This window comes from Paramisgurnus dabryanus, chromosome 8 (assembly GCF_030506205.2).
Source record: "Paramisgurnus dabryanus chromosome 8, PD_genome_1.1, whole genome shotgun sequence".
Classification (NCBI taxonomy): Eukaryota; Metazoa; Chordata; class Actinopteri; order Cypriniformes; family Cobitidae; genus Paramisgurnus; species Paramisgurnus dabryanus.
The window spans coordinates 21046607-21062335 of record NC_133344.1 but is presented as its reverse complement, the minus strand read 5'-3'; the positions used below and the strand labels follow the sequence as shown (position 1 = coordinate 21062335).

The following is a 15729-nucleotide window of genomic DNA, read 5'->3' as shown; positions in this document are numbered from 1 at the left end:
AACCCTGGAAAAGTGGATTCGGCATAGAAATACTCTTTAACACGTCCAACTGCTTTTTTGACTACGTTTAGCATGAGAAACCAACTCATAAACTGTGTTAATAAGTTAGAATGCATGAAATATTGTTGAAAACCCCCTTATAAATAATACATTTAAAGATTTGCACGTACTTAGAGGGTTCTGCAGTGAAAGACAATCAAATTTGTTAAATACCGATAAAATGACTAAAGTCGTTGTTACTCTATCTTTTCATTGCTGTTAAAGTGAAAGATATGCAGCTTGTAGATATGCCAGATTACTAAACAGAGCGAATTTTTTTTAGATGTATCCTTTATGTTCAAATCACTTTTTTTCTAGTTTATCTATTCATTTCATGGCTGTCGCAATCTGAATGTCTGCAGTGAGTCAACACTTCCAGCTTACACTCTTGTTAACAAGAAATAACTAACCTCGAACGTGTTGCAACCACATGGTCTGATCGGTTCAAAGGGCCAGGAGAGGTTAAATAAGACCTCTGAGACTGTATGCGTGCATGTCGGACAAAAAGTTGAACAGTGGGGTTTTGTTTGCCGAGGAGAAGGACGCTTGTGTGACACTGTACACATTCCCCTCCACTGAATTCCACTTTATTTGATCTTCCAAAGATTACCCTTTCCTTCAACTTCTCATAACCTTTAGTCTGGCAGTGAACCCTTCCCAGCATAGATGTTTGTCAGGCTTGAACTGACAATAACCTTTTGCTAGCCACGACTACAAAAAAAGGAACAGAAATTAAACAAATAAGTCTGAGAGCAAGACCGAGGTCAAGTTTTGGAGCTTGACAAGTATTCGTTTGTCAGGGGAAGCGGAGGGGGTGGAAATGCCGCAGCGGAGATCGCTGGCTTTGATCTCTTGGTCCGCGGTGAAGTGGTCACAAGCTAAAGTACAAAGGGTCACAGGTTTAAAAAGCAGAGATTTGATAAACAGCCAAGTATGGTTTGGTTAACTTTGTAATCTATTTCGGGGTGCATGTGAATTTAAACAAACAACGTACTATTCCTTTAATAGGTCTGTATTAGTGTAAACCTTATTTGCGAATTCTAGCTATGTTTATGTGATGTATCTAATAGATCTTTTAAACTAACAAACATTGAACCTAGACTCATCTGTCTGATAGAAATGCTCCTGACTTTGACAACAAAGACCTTTAAGATTCATCCCACAGATATTTACTTTCAAGGGGGGTGAAGCCAGACATATTTGGACCACGCTTAAATCAGCGTACAGGCTGTTGTTTGGTAAAAGACTCAGGACTGTGAGGGCAGTGTAAGGTCACAGCTGACTGATTCTGCTTAATGTCAAGCAGGACACTGTGGGAAGAGTTTCCATCGTAACACACATACGCAGGACAATAACAATGTATGTATTCATCACAGGAGGTCGCTTCACACTACCGTGTCTTAATTGTGCAAAGACGTACTCATTCTACCACCCGCATCTAAACAACAATACTTTACAGATTTACGGGAAAGTGATTCAGGCAGATGTGTTTTCCCGGACACTGAATTTGACCTTATCATCATTGACCTTTTAGAAGTTCCTGACTTTGACTGCAGTTTAAGGTCTGGGTGTTTTGAGCAGTTAAAACAACCCGCTTTGACAAAGAGAGCTGTCTAACTGTCATGTAATGTGATCAATCACAATTTGTATTGTTTTCACCTGCAGTTTAGAGGCGGGGATATCAGAGATGTATCCCGGATCAAAGAAAGATTTGTACAGAAACGGCTAATCCAGTGCAATACGTTAAGGGGTGGTTTCCCAGAAAGGGATTAAGTCTAGTCTAAGGCTAAAATGCATCTTATCTCAAAACAGCTCACATTGACATATCTTAAAATATCAGTGGCATTGTTTTGTCTCAAGATGCACAACATTGATGTTTTTTGTAAGGTAAGTGTGTAAGCTAGTGATGGGGATGAGACCGCCTATGCCAAGACCGAGTCTTTGAAGACCAGGTCCGTTGGTTTTCAAATACAGTCGAGTCCATGTCAAGGCCGAGTCTTTGAGGAAGCAAGTCTGAGTCGAGACCGAGTCCTTTAGGAGTCGAGACCAAGACCATAAAAACATGTCAGTTTTCATATTCATGATTTAATATCACCCCAGTTTATAATCAACAGTTAGGCTTACAGACTAAGCTAGATTGGGAATCGTTTAGAGGAGCAGCCTAAACGTCTTAATAAGGACTATGCTTTAACTATCATTAACAAATCCCTACCACATGCATCATCTTCTGACTATATTTCTAGAAATAAATAAACGGCTCTGATGGCAGTATCTTTGGATTCCACCATGGGATGTCATTTATAAATAAGGCCCGTCAACATTGCAATTTACCATTATTGTTGTGTGTTCTGTGGTTTTTATACGAACAAAAAAAAATGCGTTGGTCTCGAGGACTCGGTTTGAAATTACGAGTCCTTCTCCTCCCATTGTGGTCTGAGACCTGAGTCAAGACCGAGTCTTAGAAACAAGTCCGAGACGAGTCAGAGAACGCAGAAATCGGTAGTAATTTACTAGTGGAAACCCTACTTATGTCCTAATATAACTAAGGCCTAAATCTGGCTAAATTTAAAGCCTGTCTGGAAAACTGCCGCTAAAATTTGTGTGCCCTTACTTCCAAAAGTGGCCCACATTCTGCAAAATAGCAATTACTAGATCAAGTAATACTTTTTTGTCTGTAAAATGAATTGGATTGGGAATAGTTTTGTGACTGTCGGTGGTTCACGGGTGTGGCGTAAAATGAGTGCTAGGCTTTCGAGGTGAACTTCCACAAGCAAAAGCAGTGGTCTCAAACATAAAAAATGCATATCAATGTGTTTTGGCGTATTGATTACTATTGTAAACCATGGCTTTACTGCAGTAACCATGGTTTAGTTGCAAAATCTTCTGTTAAATTCACATAATTATGTCAATGACAACATTTATTTGAACAATGTAGATTATTGGTGGCCATTGCAGAATGATCTACCAAACACATCTATGCATAATGGCCTAAAAAAGGTCTACCAAACACATGGACGCATTGCGCCCTCTGCTGCTGAATAATGTTAATAACAAGTTTAGATAATTTCGGCACACTGTAAAAAAAACACAGCATTTTTGTCAAATCAACATGAATTTTTATGTTACTTTAACTTACAACAAAAAAAGTTAAACATTTTCAACTTGATTTTATAGGTTATGGGAACTTATCACAAGCCAAGACTTAAAAGAGTAAATTGAATTGACTTGAAAAAAAGTTGTTTTAACTTCATTCTGGATTTTTTTTTAACAGGGGATGAATTATTTAAAGTGGCCTAATCACACTTGTTTTACATCCAAGAGATCAGTGAGAAGCCTATGTCAGAGTTTCCCAAACAGGTGGTTGGGGGCCAAACGGGGCCTTGGCAGATTTCCAAGGGGGCCTCAAGATGACTTAAAATTATTAAAATAAGTTAAAACAAGCAAAAATCAAGATGTTTCTTATTTTAGTAGCCATTTAGTATGAATATGCATCTGTCTAGTCATTCCAAGTCTATTTAATTTTATGTGGAAAAAATGTAGAGCAGGGGGCCTTTAAATGTTGTGGGCAACTAAGGGGCCTTAAAATGAAAAAGGTTGGGGATCACTGGTGGTCTACGTAACACATGACAAGAATATAAGACTGCATTATAATAACTCCTGAAAGGACAATAGGGTCCTCGCACCTCGGTGCTCGGGCCCTAATTAGAGTGTACTGCTTTTGTTTTCGTAAATTAGTGTAGTAGGTGCATTTTTGAAGAGACTTTAACTATATAGAGCCAAGTCATCATTACCCGATATATTAACTGTAGCGGTTCAAACAAAGCGGTTTGCAAAACCTACATCTATGCTGTTCGGTTTCACGTGAAGTGTTACGCAAGCAAGTTTGTCTGGACTTTGGCTGTACTACAACGAAAACTACAATCTACAAACATGTCTACTGCTGTACATGACAACGTAAAGGTAAGTCAAGCTGTCACAAACTGAACTGAAACATAACTTTTTCTATATTAAATGCTATAATACATTAGTAATCTTTGTTTTCAAGTATGTGAGAAATACCTGGATGGTACTGTATACTGCTTGCACCGAGATTACATATACGTGCTCTTAAATCACTTGACCTATTTTCTGTTTAGATGTTTTTTTTTGGTGTTAAAATTGTAGTAATTATGTTTTTTTTACTATTGGCAAAACCATGTTTTTACTACAGTAACCATTTTTTTGTTTGTTTAATTGTTTAACTGTAGTAAAACCATGGTTAATTTTCATAAGGGTAACCCTACTGTTTAAACCCCTAAACCATGCAACAAAAAAATAAAATAATGGTTAAACCACTTAGTGTAGTAAAACCATATTTTACCAATGGTAATCTCAATACAACAGAAATCTGCCATTTATGATGACAATTGCACTGCTGCTGTGAAAATAATAGCAGACTTACAGTAGCATCTGTCAAATGCATAAAAGAAAATGTCTTACAGAATTATTATGGCTCACGCCTGGAAACTTCAGAGGACTTGCAGACCAATGCTGCATGCGTCATGCCTTGCAGGCCGATGCCCAAAAGTGCATGTGAAGCCTTAAAACAAGTCCACCCAGATGTGTGCAAGAGGTAAAACAATGTGACTGTGTTTGTATTGACATTAAAGTTGACTTTGATTAAGTGCAGTGTGTAAATCTGTTTTGCAGGTATTTTGGTTGCGGTCTAGTGGTTCCAGAGAAACTGGAGGGATGTAAAGTTCTTGATCTGGGTAGTGGATCAGGCAGAGATTGCTATGTCCTAAGTAAACTGGTGGGAGAGAGGGGTCAAGTCATTGGATTGGACATGACAGACGAGATGGTACGTCATAGTTTGAGTAGAAGATTTTTTTTTAGGTAAAAAAACAATTTCAATAACATCTGTGTTTATTTCATTAGATAGTTGCCTCACAGAAATATGTCCAGTACCACCAGGAGAAGTTTGGATACTTTAAACCAAACACTGTGTTTGTGAAAGGATACATGGAGAATCTCAGTGATGCAGGGATACAGAACAACTCCTTGGATGTAGTTGTGTATGCACTTTTGCAGATATATAACATATTTATCACAATTTATTTTATCATTAGATTTTGCTTGTTGTACTTGCAGAACTTTTGGTTTTGTTTTTCAGGTCAAATTGTGTGATATGTCTATGCCCAGATAAGAAAACTGTGATAAGGGAAGCGTACAAAGTTCTTAAGGTCAGTTTTTCCACCACAACACTACAAATACATTTCTATGCCCTATAATTTTATTTATACTATAAATAACCCTTAAAGTCTATTTTTGGATGATGCTTAACATCTGAATTATCCCATAGGAGGGTGGAGAGTTGTATTATAGTGACATGTATGCAAACCAAGTTGTTCCAGACTCTTTCAAGGAAGATCCAGTTTTGTGGGGTAAACACAGTTTTCTTCTTGTTTTTACCAATTTAAATTGCCTTATCTGTTACAACTTTATTATTGTGGTCTAATAGGACTTAACCATTGTAGCATTTTGGATCTTAATGTGTTCACACAGATGCAAAAAATTTGCCTTTAAATTTTATTGCACACTTCTAATAAACATGTGAAATGAATGCAAGCATGCAATCGGTGTGGCCCTAGGGATTACATAAGAAGTGGATCTAAACCACTGCATTTTATTATCAGGTGAGGGAATGGCTGGCGCCCTCTACTGGCAGGATCTCATCACTCTGATGAAGGAGACGGGGTTCAGCGCTCCTCACCTGGTTGCAGGAAGTCACATTGTGGTTCACAACCCAGAACTTCAGAAAAAGATAGGTAACCTATTTGATAGGCATATTATAGAGTTGATCTGTACGATCTACAGTGCTGTAACCTGAGATGTTTCGGTTTAGGTGATGTTAAATACGCATCTGGAACTTACCGGATCTTTAAATTGCCTCAACATTCCCTCAACACAAGAGCACTTGTGACTTATAAAGGCACCGTGCCTGACTGCGCTGACTATTTTGAGTTTGATGCATCTCATACTTTCCAGGTAAGGCAGGTCAAAAAAATAAAAAATAAAGTTTATTTGCTGCTAGGCATGACTTTCTGTAATACAGTGTTCAGATCGGCTTGATGTTGTTGTGTGCAGACAGATGTTCCAGTGGAGGTGAGTGCAGAGATGGCTGCAGTCCTCCAGCACACGCGTTTCTCTGCTGACTTTAGTATCGTGATGTTAGACACTCCAGACCCAAACTTATCTGACAACCCACAGGTAAATCTGATGTGTTCGATTACATGTTTGATATGATTAAAAATACCCCATGATAAAAGTCTCTCTTTGTTATCGTGTTTATTTATTTTCAATTTTGTCCATACATGAAAGTCCTTACAGGTTCATTATTGACTATTCATGTCACATTTATTTATTTTTCCTGTTTCCAGTATTGCCACCTCAGCCCGTTTCTTCTCGCGGATAGACTTGGCTCCTCAGTAAAGCAGTGCTCGAAGACAGGACACTAAGGTAACTGGATACTCCAGAGGACTATGTGATGTATATATCACTACTTTGGCAGTAAGAGTTACAGAGAATATACTTATTCAAAACAGATTAGGTGACTCTACAGCAAATTGCATTCTTCAGGGGTCTTTATTCAGATGTGATATCAAACCAATTTATTTAGACTTTTTACATCATAACATAACACATATCTAACCAGTAATCACGATACACTGGTTGTGTCCCATTTCGAAGGCTGTGACCTTCTAGGGATGTATGCTAAGCATAGGTGTCATTTACACTGGGGACGCTGGGGACATGTCCCCACCACTTTTTGAAATGGTTGATTAAGTCCCCACCACTTTTTGGAAGCATTTGGTTAAAATGTTCTGAAAAATCAAGTGAACCAAGAAATGTTAAAAGTTTATTTGCAAAAAAATAAAACATGCAATGCTTTAAATGTAAGAATTTTTAGATATTTTTACTGAAAACAAGACAAAAATACTAAGATTTTTTTTCTTGAAAATATTTTTTTGCAAAAAAAATTCAAGAAAAAAAATTCTTAGTATTTTTGTCCTGTTTTCAGCAAAATATCAAAAAATTCTTAAATTAAGATAGTTTTTCTTGATGAGCAAAACTACACAAGAAAATATACCAAAAATATCAAATTTAAGTGATTTTGTGCATAAAACAAGCAAAAAAATCTGCCACTGGGGTAAGCAAAAAATATTGAAAATTTTTCTTAAACACTAAATTCAAGAAAAATTCAAGAAAAATATACTATAAAAAATATTAATATAAAAATATAACCCATTGAAAATGATTTTTTGCTTGTTTTATGCACAAAATCACTTAAATTTGATATTTTTGGTCTAAAAACAAGACTTATTTTCTTAGGTCATTCTGCTCATCAGTAAAATACATCTTGATTTAAGAATGTTTAGATATTTTTACTGAAAACAAGACAAAAATACTAAGTAATATTTTTAGCAGTGTGGCCTACGTTATGCCCATTTTTGATGCACCATTCTTCAATATTTTTCCCATCTTGCTGTAATGTTTTTTTCATCTGATCTTTTGTCCCCATCACTTTTCAACACAAACTGACGCCCCTGATGCTAAGACCGATTGATTGTGTCACAGCAGCGCGATTGAAGGTCAGAAGGTCAATTTGAAGGATGCTTAAAATGAAGCCTCAAAGTGTGTCCTTATTTCTCCGTCAAATCCTAGGCTATCCCAAGATTCATTGCGCGCCTGTAGCGGCTGAATATAATGGCTGGATTTTTTAAATAAACCATTAAAACCTTTATTAAATAAAATTGTGTATTTAGCAGAAAAAAGTTTCTTGTCACTGTTTTATAAGTTATGTTTTTTATTAAAATTATTCTGTTTATGTTTCGTATATTTCTAAGGTTGATTAATTTGATATACAGATGGTTAGTTTAATCGTGTCATATTTTCTAAAATAAATGTATATTTTTTTGGTTCCATATTTATTTTAATAAGTCAGAAATGTCTCCGCTATGTCCCGCTGACAGGCACGGTGGGCCGAGTGCTATAGCCTTTTGAGGTCGCAGCCCTTGAAATGGGACACAGCTACCATCTCCAGGTCACCGGATTCCATTTCAAGGGGATGATCATGGATTATAAGCTTTTGTTATTGATAACATTTTATAATAAAAAAAAAATACTAATTACTTACTGTAATATTTGTATTCAAATGCATCATTTTGCTAAATCAAGCCCTTAGAGGCTCAAATGTGTGTTTTTTTTTTTACTTTATTTGGATTCAGATTTAAACCCGTTTATATCCTCACATAATGAAATGATGAATAAATGTGTTATTTAATAATCATTAAATCATACTGTTATGGTTTTAATTGTTTTTAACATAAAGAAAGCTTGTTAATGCAATTAAATGCTCAATTATATATATTTTTTAAAATTTGTAATAGAAATGATATAGATAAACTTTTATTTTGTACGTATAAATATGTATTTTGTAATTATTTGAAATTGGAACATGTCTTGTTATGTGCCATAAGGGGAACATTTCATTCTGATCATTACATTTTAAATGTTGCAGAAATGTAACCAAATCGACCAAAAAGGAAGACTACGAAACGACTCATCAACAAATAAGACGCAATAATGTGAGAAGTGTTGTAATACAAAGATTCTAGAGGATTCCATTCCCTTGTATTACAACACTTCTCATGTCATTGCGTCTTTTTTTAAGAAAAATCCTCTAGTATCAAGATCCCCAAACTTGCCAAATGTACACTGCAATAGTGTAAATATGCAGCATTTTTGTCAAATCAACACATATTTTTATGTAACTTTTTCTTAAAAAATGTAGTTAAATAATTTCAACTTGAATGTATAAGTTATGTCAACTTTTTTTAGCCAAAACTTAAAGGAATAGTCAATTTTCTTAAAAGAAAAATCCAGATAATTTACTCACCACCATGTCATCCAAAATGTTGATGTCTTTCTTTGTTCAGTCGAGAAGAAATTATGTTTTTTGAGGAAAACGTTGCAGATTTTTTCTCATTTTAATGGACTTTAATAAAGCCCAACATTTAATACTTAACTCAACACTTAACAGTTTTTTCAACGGAGTTTCAAAGGACTCTAAACGATCCCAAACGAGGCATTAGGGTGTTATCTAGCAAAACGATTGTCATTTTTGACAAGAAAAATAAAAAATATGCACTTTTAAAGCACAACGTCTTGTCTAGATCCGGTCGTGATGCGCCAGCGTGACCCCACGCAATATGTCATGACATCAAGAGGTCACAGAGGACGAACGCGAAACTCCGCCCCAGTGTTTACAAGTGTTGAGAAAGAGGACCGTTCCTACATTGTTGTATGTGAACTGATACTAAGTAATGTATTTGTGTCAGTTTATTGTTTACAATGGTCCGCAAATGTGCGTTTTATATATGTAACACGTGACCTCCCTACGTCACTATGCATTTACGTTAGGTCACGCTGGACTGGACCTAGACAAAAAGTTGTGGTTTAAAAGTGCATATTTTTTATTTTTCTTGTCAAAAATGGCAATCTTTTCGCTAGATAAGACCCTTATGCCTCGTTTGGGATCGTTTACAGTCCTTTGAAACTCCGTTGAAAAAAACTGTTAAGTGTTGAGATCAGTATTAAATGTTGGGCTCTATTAAAGTCCATTAAAATGAGAAAAATCCTGCAATGTTTTCCTCAAAAAACATAATTTCTTCTCGACTGAACAAAGAAAGGCATCAACATTTTGGATGACATGGTGGTGAGTAAATTATCTGGATTTTTCTTTTAAGAAAATGGACTATTCCTTTAAAAAAGGGATTGAACTTGCAAAACCAAGTTGTTTTAATTCGTGCTGCAATTTTTTTTACAGTGTATCTATCTTTTAAATGAAGTTTATTTAACTAAGTTCTGGGGGAGAATGGTCATGTAATCCAACCAATCAGCGCAAAGAGGTGTCTATATATAGCTGTCTCTCACCTCTGTCCCATGACAGTTTTTGCAGCATCCCTACTCCACCCCATCGCCTTACTCTCAGCTTGTTCATCTATCCCAGTTAAAGAGGGGGTTACATTTTTTTTGTTTGGGCTAAAATTCTGAGCTCAGACAGCATGCCAAATATGCTTTATCTTATTCCCAATTGATTACATGTTAATGCAAACTTATGAAATTAATAGCTTTTTAAAACAAAGTTTTGATTGCTCTAACAGTTTGAATATTTTAACATAACATGCAAACTAGGACTGGACGGTATATAGAGTTTTGGAAAATATCAGTATTTTTCCCCCTAGCGGGATATGGGATAAGACAAAACCGTCAATGTCAGTATGGTCTGATATGGCCCTTCTTCTTTGCAACAGATGATTGACCAGAAATGTACACTTAGGTCAGACTTAAGCTTTCCAACCAGCTTGCATGTTGTAGAGGCCAGCGACTTTTTTTTCGAGGGCGCTTGATGCAAAGTTTGTCACAACATGTATGTAGAACGTTGTGTGTGTGGTTCATAATTTCACGTGTGAAGGGATGGCGTCCGCGCCTCTAGTCCAATACAGTGGTTACTCCGGTGCGTAACTCCAAAAATAATTTTAGATCAATGCAGAGGAGAAAAGTCCGCACACAGTGGCCAAAGATGCAGAAATACAAACGTTTCGGGCTTAGCCCGTCATCAATGTAAGCCCGAAACGTTTGTATTTCTGCATCTTTGGCCACTGGATTATTTTGGCACAGAATAAATGTTTGACATTATTTGGATTACTGTGTGCGGACTTTTCTTCTCTGCATGGTTCGTAATTTCAAAATATGTGTTCGGCACGTCGAGTGAACCTATGTGTCTTGTCAAAATAAGTGCCTGCTGCAGACGCGTCTAAAGGATTTATGACAAAAGAGATGCTCGTGTTTGCCAGATACTCGCATAATCTCATGCGTAATCAGAGTTTACTGTTAAGGGAGTGTCTTGCATGTATTTTGTGAACGTGAACCTCTCTTTAATTATAAACGGTTTTGACGCGTGTGCAGCAGGCAACTATTTTAACAAAACACGTGATGCACATGGAAAACACGAGCAACACACATGACACCCCGAAAACCTATTTTTAATTTGCTCCCCTTGGAAGAGCAGTCACGTGCCGCCACTGATATTTTCATACAAGGAGGAAAACCCTGTCTTTGATTTTTATTTCCATCATGTGCTGTTTAAATAATTATGACAACTCATATGAGGCTTTACTTTACTTGCATGTAAACATTTATTGCACTTTGTAGAAAATACAGAGATATGTAAAGCATATTGCTAGTAAAAAGTCAGGTCAGTATTGCCCAGTCCTAATCCAACATGACATAAAAGTTTCTTGAGTTACTTCTTGATTTGATTCCAAGAAATCGTGTGTTTCCTTTTATTAGTAAAGTCCAGACAGTGAGCAATGATGACCTCTGAAGCACTCCTAGATTTACCAGCAAGCCTCTTGAGAAAGCCTACATTGCCAGTAACATCAGTTTCATCACACTATTCACAGTTTACACTAGACATAAGATATAAAATACATAGTGTGTTTAAACTTAAATATCGTGTTTAAACTTAATTATCATGTTTCAAATGTGTCTCATTTTATTAAACAAGCAAGAAGTCATAATCAACATTTAGACTCTAGGTGGCAGCACATACTTAAATGTATCTCCTCTGTCTGTGTTGACCATTCAAATGCAATTTTATGGATCTCCAACTTGTAAGAACCAACATTTGACAGTTATTACTGCGTAAAGCAGTCAAAATTACCCAAGTTCGGTGATTTGAAATGGCAAATGAACTCATTAATTCTTCCTAAGAGAACAATGAGCGCTTTCTGTATCTCATTTACTTCGCAAGCACATCAACTGCATAATCAAAAATGAGAAATGGTGTTGATACCAATTCTGTTTTTTTGGATCAGTTAAAACAGGCCGCAGTTCATTAATGCCCTGCAAATGAGACGTGTGGACATTTTGTTTCACTTGGACTCGACGTGTTGATTACATCTCGGGCGTATGGCTCAGGAAAGTGCTTATATTGGACTACCCCTTATCAGAAATTGGCAGAAAATCCTCTCCAAAGAGCTCCTGAGAGTGTGTGCGGCGATATTCAGAATGCAGGTGTGGTGTAAATGTAAACACAATGAGGAACCGTTCTCATTGTCCTCGTTTCACCCATCTTAAAACGCTGGGCTTCTAGCACGTGCCCAGAATGTATCCCGTTACTCTTAGCCACTTAATGCTTGAAGATATCCAGAGCTAAAAAGCCTCTACTGTCAAGAGACACTGTGAATGGAAGAGTAAGAAGACCACACGCTGATTCCAGCACGACACTCGGTTTCTGAGCTTGTTTTTGTATTGGATTACAATGACGTAAGTTTGTGTATTGTACAAGTGTATTGACAGATGGGCACCGGGCCATCTTCACACCATAAAAATCAAACCACGGCTTTTAGTTTACTGTATATTTGTAACTTTGAGACCATCTGTACGCTACTCCTAAAAGCTGACCGAAGCAGATAACGTCATTAAAAATCAACAGTCTTTCTGTTCTTGGGAAACAAAACGCCAGATATTGATGACTTGTTATGCACTCGGGGCGTGTTCAAATTGTCGTCCGATCAAACATTCGCTAGAATGAGCACTTATACCACCTATTTTCTAGCAAATTGAATCGTTCACATCTCTGATGTAAACCAGACTGTTTGGTTGTTAAATGATGGAGACTTTTTTATGTCTCGCCCCTACTTGCACTACGAAATACAAGAACACAGGAAAGAAAAGTGCTTGTCATCAAGCCAGCAGACCAAGATTTGCAATGGAAAATCTGCTTTGACAGGCCTGGGTAGTCCAATATAAGCACGTTTCTGAGATTTAATCAACACCTCGAATCCAAGTGAAATAAACCTGCACATGTTTTGTCCAGGACTGCACTTTTAAGTCTGAGAAAACAGCCATAAAAGGACTGCTTCCAATATCCCAGTACCGCAACGGCAACACTTGAAGCTATAAGAGCTCAACCGGGTCAGAGAGGGTGCGGGGACACGGTGATGAGGAAAAATAGCGCAGTGCTCTTGACCTGCCCTCAGCCCCGCTCCCATAGAGCCTGACCTGAAGGAAAGGCAAAGGGATCTCTTACCCATACTGCTTGACTAGCCAACCGAGATCAAAAGCGCTCAGGGCTCTTGTCGCAGCTAGGAGCCGGTTGAAGCGATTCCTGACCGGGTCATGACCCCTGCGTGCCAGGCACTGACTAAGGACAGACTAGCAGCTTTCCTGAGCTGGTTTTGCACTCAGTCTAAACCAGATCTTTATCGAGGTTTTTCAAGTGCACTTTAAACTGAACCATTTCCTTTTTTACTTACTTGCATTTCCTTTTCATTTTAAGATCTGTTGTGTGGCTCGGTGCACATGCAATGAGTAATGCGACACATTTTGGACTCAAACAGGATATTCATGAATGTTGGGTTGGATTTTATCCATTAGAACATGAAAGAAGGGGATTAAAATTAAAAAGGATTTATGTTGGACAATATGAAAAATGGTTTCAGAGGTGGAGTAAATTCCAGTTTGATGAAAGATGAAAATTTTTCTTTGGAAAAACAGATAAATTCACAATAAGAAATAAGAGACCAGAAACATGTATTAAAAAAGCATCTAAAGCCACATTTCATATCTATCTTTTGCAGTTGAAAAAGTTAATTTTGACCAAATGTTGGGCCAAAAAGGGACGAAGCGTACCTATTGGGCTGTAATTTAACCGGTGCTGATTTGTTTAAACAAAATTTTTTAGCTTGTTTTAACCCATTACTGTGTCAAATATAAAAAAAATTCTGAGCTAATTTAACCCAACACACTAAAAAAAATTATTCATTCAATTTACTCAATTTTTTTTAAAGTAAGTGGTTGCAATCAATTTATTTAAGCTACATTTAAACAAAAAATATTAGTAAAGTAAAATAAAAAAGTTTTGTTTAAATGTAGTTTAAATAAATTGATTGCAACCACTTACCTTAAAAAAATTTAATAAATATTTTTTTTAAATGCAATTGGGTTTATCCAATGCTGTCCCATGGAAATTCATACATATTTTATGAAGTTTAATTTGTACATTTTTGTACGATTTGTTTTTGCCCTTGTAACATTGGGGTTAGGGGTGGTCTTTCATTATTGTTTTTTTTTTGATAATCGTATGTTTTTCTGTATGATTTCCTTTGTACAAATTAACCAACTCATAAAAAACGTACAAATTCTCATGAGATCAGGCTGGTTATCCCTTTTTGAACCAACGCTGGCTTGTAATCTTACGTTTAATATTTCAAATCAACAGATTTGTTTTTGAAAGTGTACTGTCGAGGTGACAACTTTTGTACCTGTATTTCTGAGAGTGTAGAGACATATTATAATGTGTTATTTCTTTAGAAATGAACGAGTTTCATGAATTGATTTCCCTTTGATCTTTTAGGACCTTGAAAAGCAAATATTTTTGCTCTTCACTGACATCGTTCACTTTAAAGACCTGTTTTTCTTTTTTTCATCGTTTCGTGAAGTCGGGCTACTGTGCGTATAGGTATTGATTCTTGTTATACTTCCCAGCATGGTGCAGCTTAGTCCTTGTTCAATGTCGCTTTCTGTTTTAATTAAAAGGTTATTAATACGGTATCAGGCAAGGAGATTAGGCCCACGGTTATTGAGGGAGAGCTTTGTGAAATCACAATGTCCACTCTCTTGGGCTCTGTCAAATTTATCAGGTTCAGGGCAACAATAGGCCCTAGAATATCAGCTAGCCGATCCATAGAAGCCTTTGTCTTGGCTGGGGAAAGATCTAAATTGCTTTGTGTTGTTAAGTTAAAAGCTTATTCAAAGGAATGCTAAAACCCCCGCCTTTGATCTGTCAACCAAAAAAAGGGATGGAGGAACAACAATGGCGTTCGCCTTGAAGGATTTAATCAGTCCCGTTTGATTGCAAGCAATTTGGGCATTGGTTATATAGTACATCTGGATTTATTCCACTACATATTTCATTTCATGTTAATATAAGGTTCCAAAGTGTCGATTAATAAAGGGAAATCCCAAGTTTGCAAGACAAACTCAACAGCGAGTGAAGAAAGAGGGGTTTTCCTGTTCTCATTGTAAGGTGTTTTTTATGGACCCGGCAGAGAGAACTTCTAGGTTAAACATGAGTGCTTCCAAATACAATCATAACAGTCCTTAAATGTTTCAAGTTACATGTCTGGGTTTCACAGACTTGAGATTCTCTACACTGTCAGAAATGAAGGTACAAAAGCTGTCATTTTGATAGTTTCCTTTGAGATGCTCCTAATATGTACACTCTAAAAATGCTGGGTTATTTTCAACCCAGCCTTGGGTCAAAAAGGGATGAACCCTGCCTGTTAGGTTGTAATTCAACATATGCTGGGCTGTTTTAAAGTATTGTTGGGCCGAATGTTACCATTTTATGGGTTAATTTAACCCAACGGCTAGGCTCGTCCCTTTTTGACCCAATGTTGGGTTGAAAATAACCCAGATGTAACCATTTATGGGTTAATTTAACCCAATGGTGGGGCTAGTTAATTTAACTCAACGGCTGGGCTCGTCCATTTTTGATCCAACGTTGTGTTGAAAATAACCCAAATGTAACCATTTTATGGGTTCATTTAACCCACGGTGGGAATCTTCCCTTTTTGACCT

General features: G+C 36.8%; 1 protein-coding gene across 3 annotated transcripts; it reads left to right on the top strand.

Moving 5' to 3' along the window:
* The first annotated feature begins 3847 nt into the window (after positions 1-3847).
* On the top strand, positions 3848-8192 carry LOC135770959 (arsenite methyltransferase). Of its 3 annotated transcripts, XM_065280923.2 has the most exons (12): positions 3848-3999; positions 4521-4651; positions 4729-4879; positions 4957-5093; positions 5192-5261; positions 5381-5462; positions 5715-5846; positions 5924-6066; positions 6166-6288; positions 6459-6537; positions 7637-7670; positions 8052-8190. In XM_065280923.2, the coding sequence occupies exons 1-10, from the start codon at positions 3970-3972 to the stop codon at positions 6534-6536; spliced, it is 1077 nt and encodes a 358-aa protein (XP_065136995.1). In that variant the 5' UTR covers positions 3848-3969; the 3' UTR covers position 6537; positions 7637-7670; positions 8052-8190. The 3 variants fall into 3 exon arrangements, with proteins under 3 accessions (XP_065136995.1, XP_065136993.1, XP_065136994.1); XM_065280921.2 differs by lacking the exon at positions 7637-7670 and having other exon boundaries at positions 8052-8192; XM_065280922.2 differs by having other exon boundaries at positions 7637-8056.
* Positions 8193-15729: the final 7537 nt, after the last annotated feature.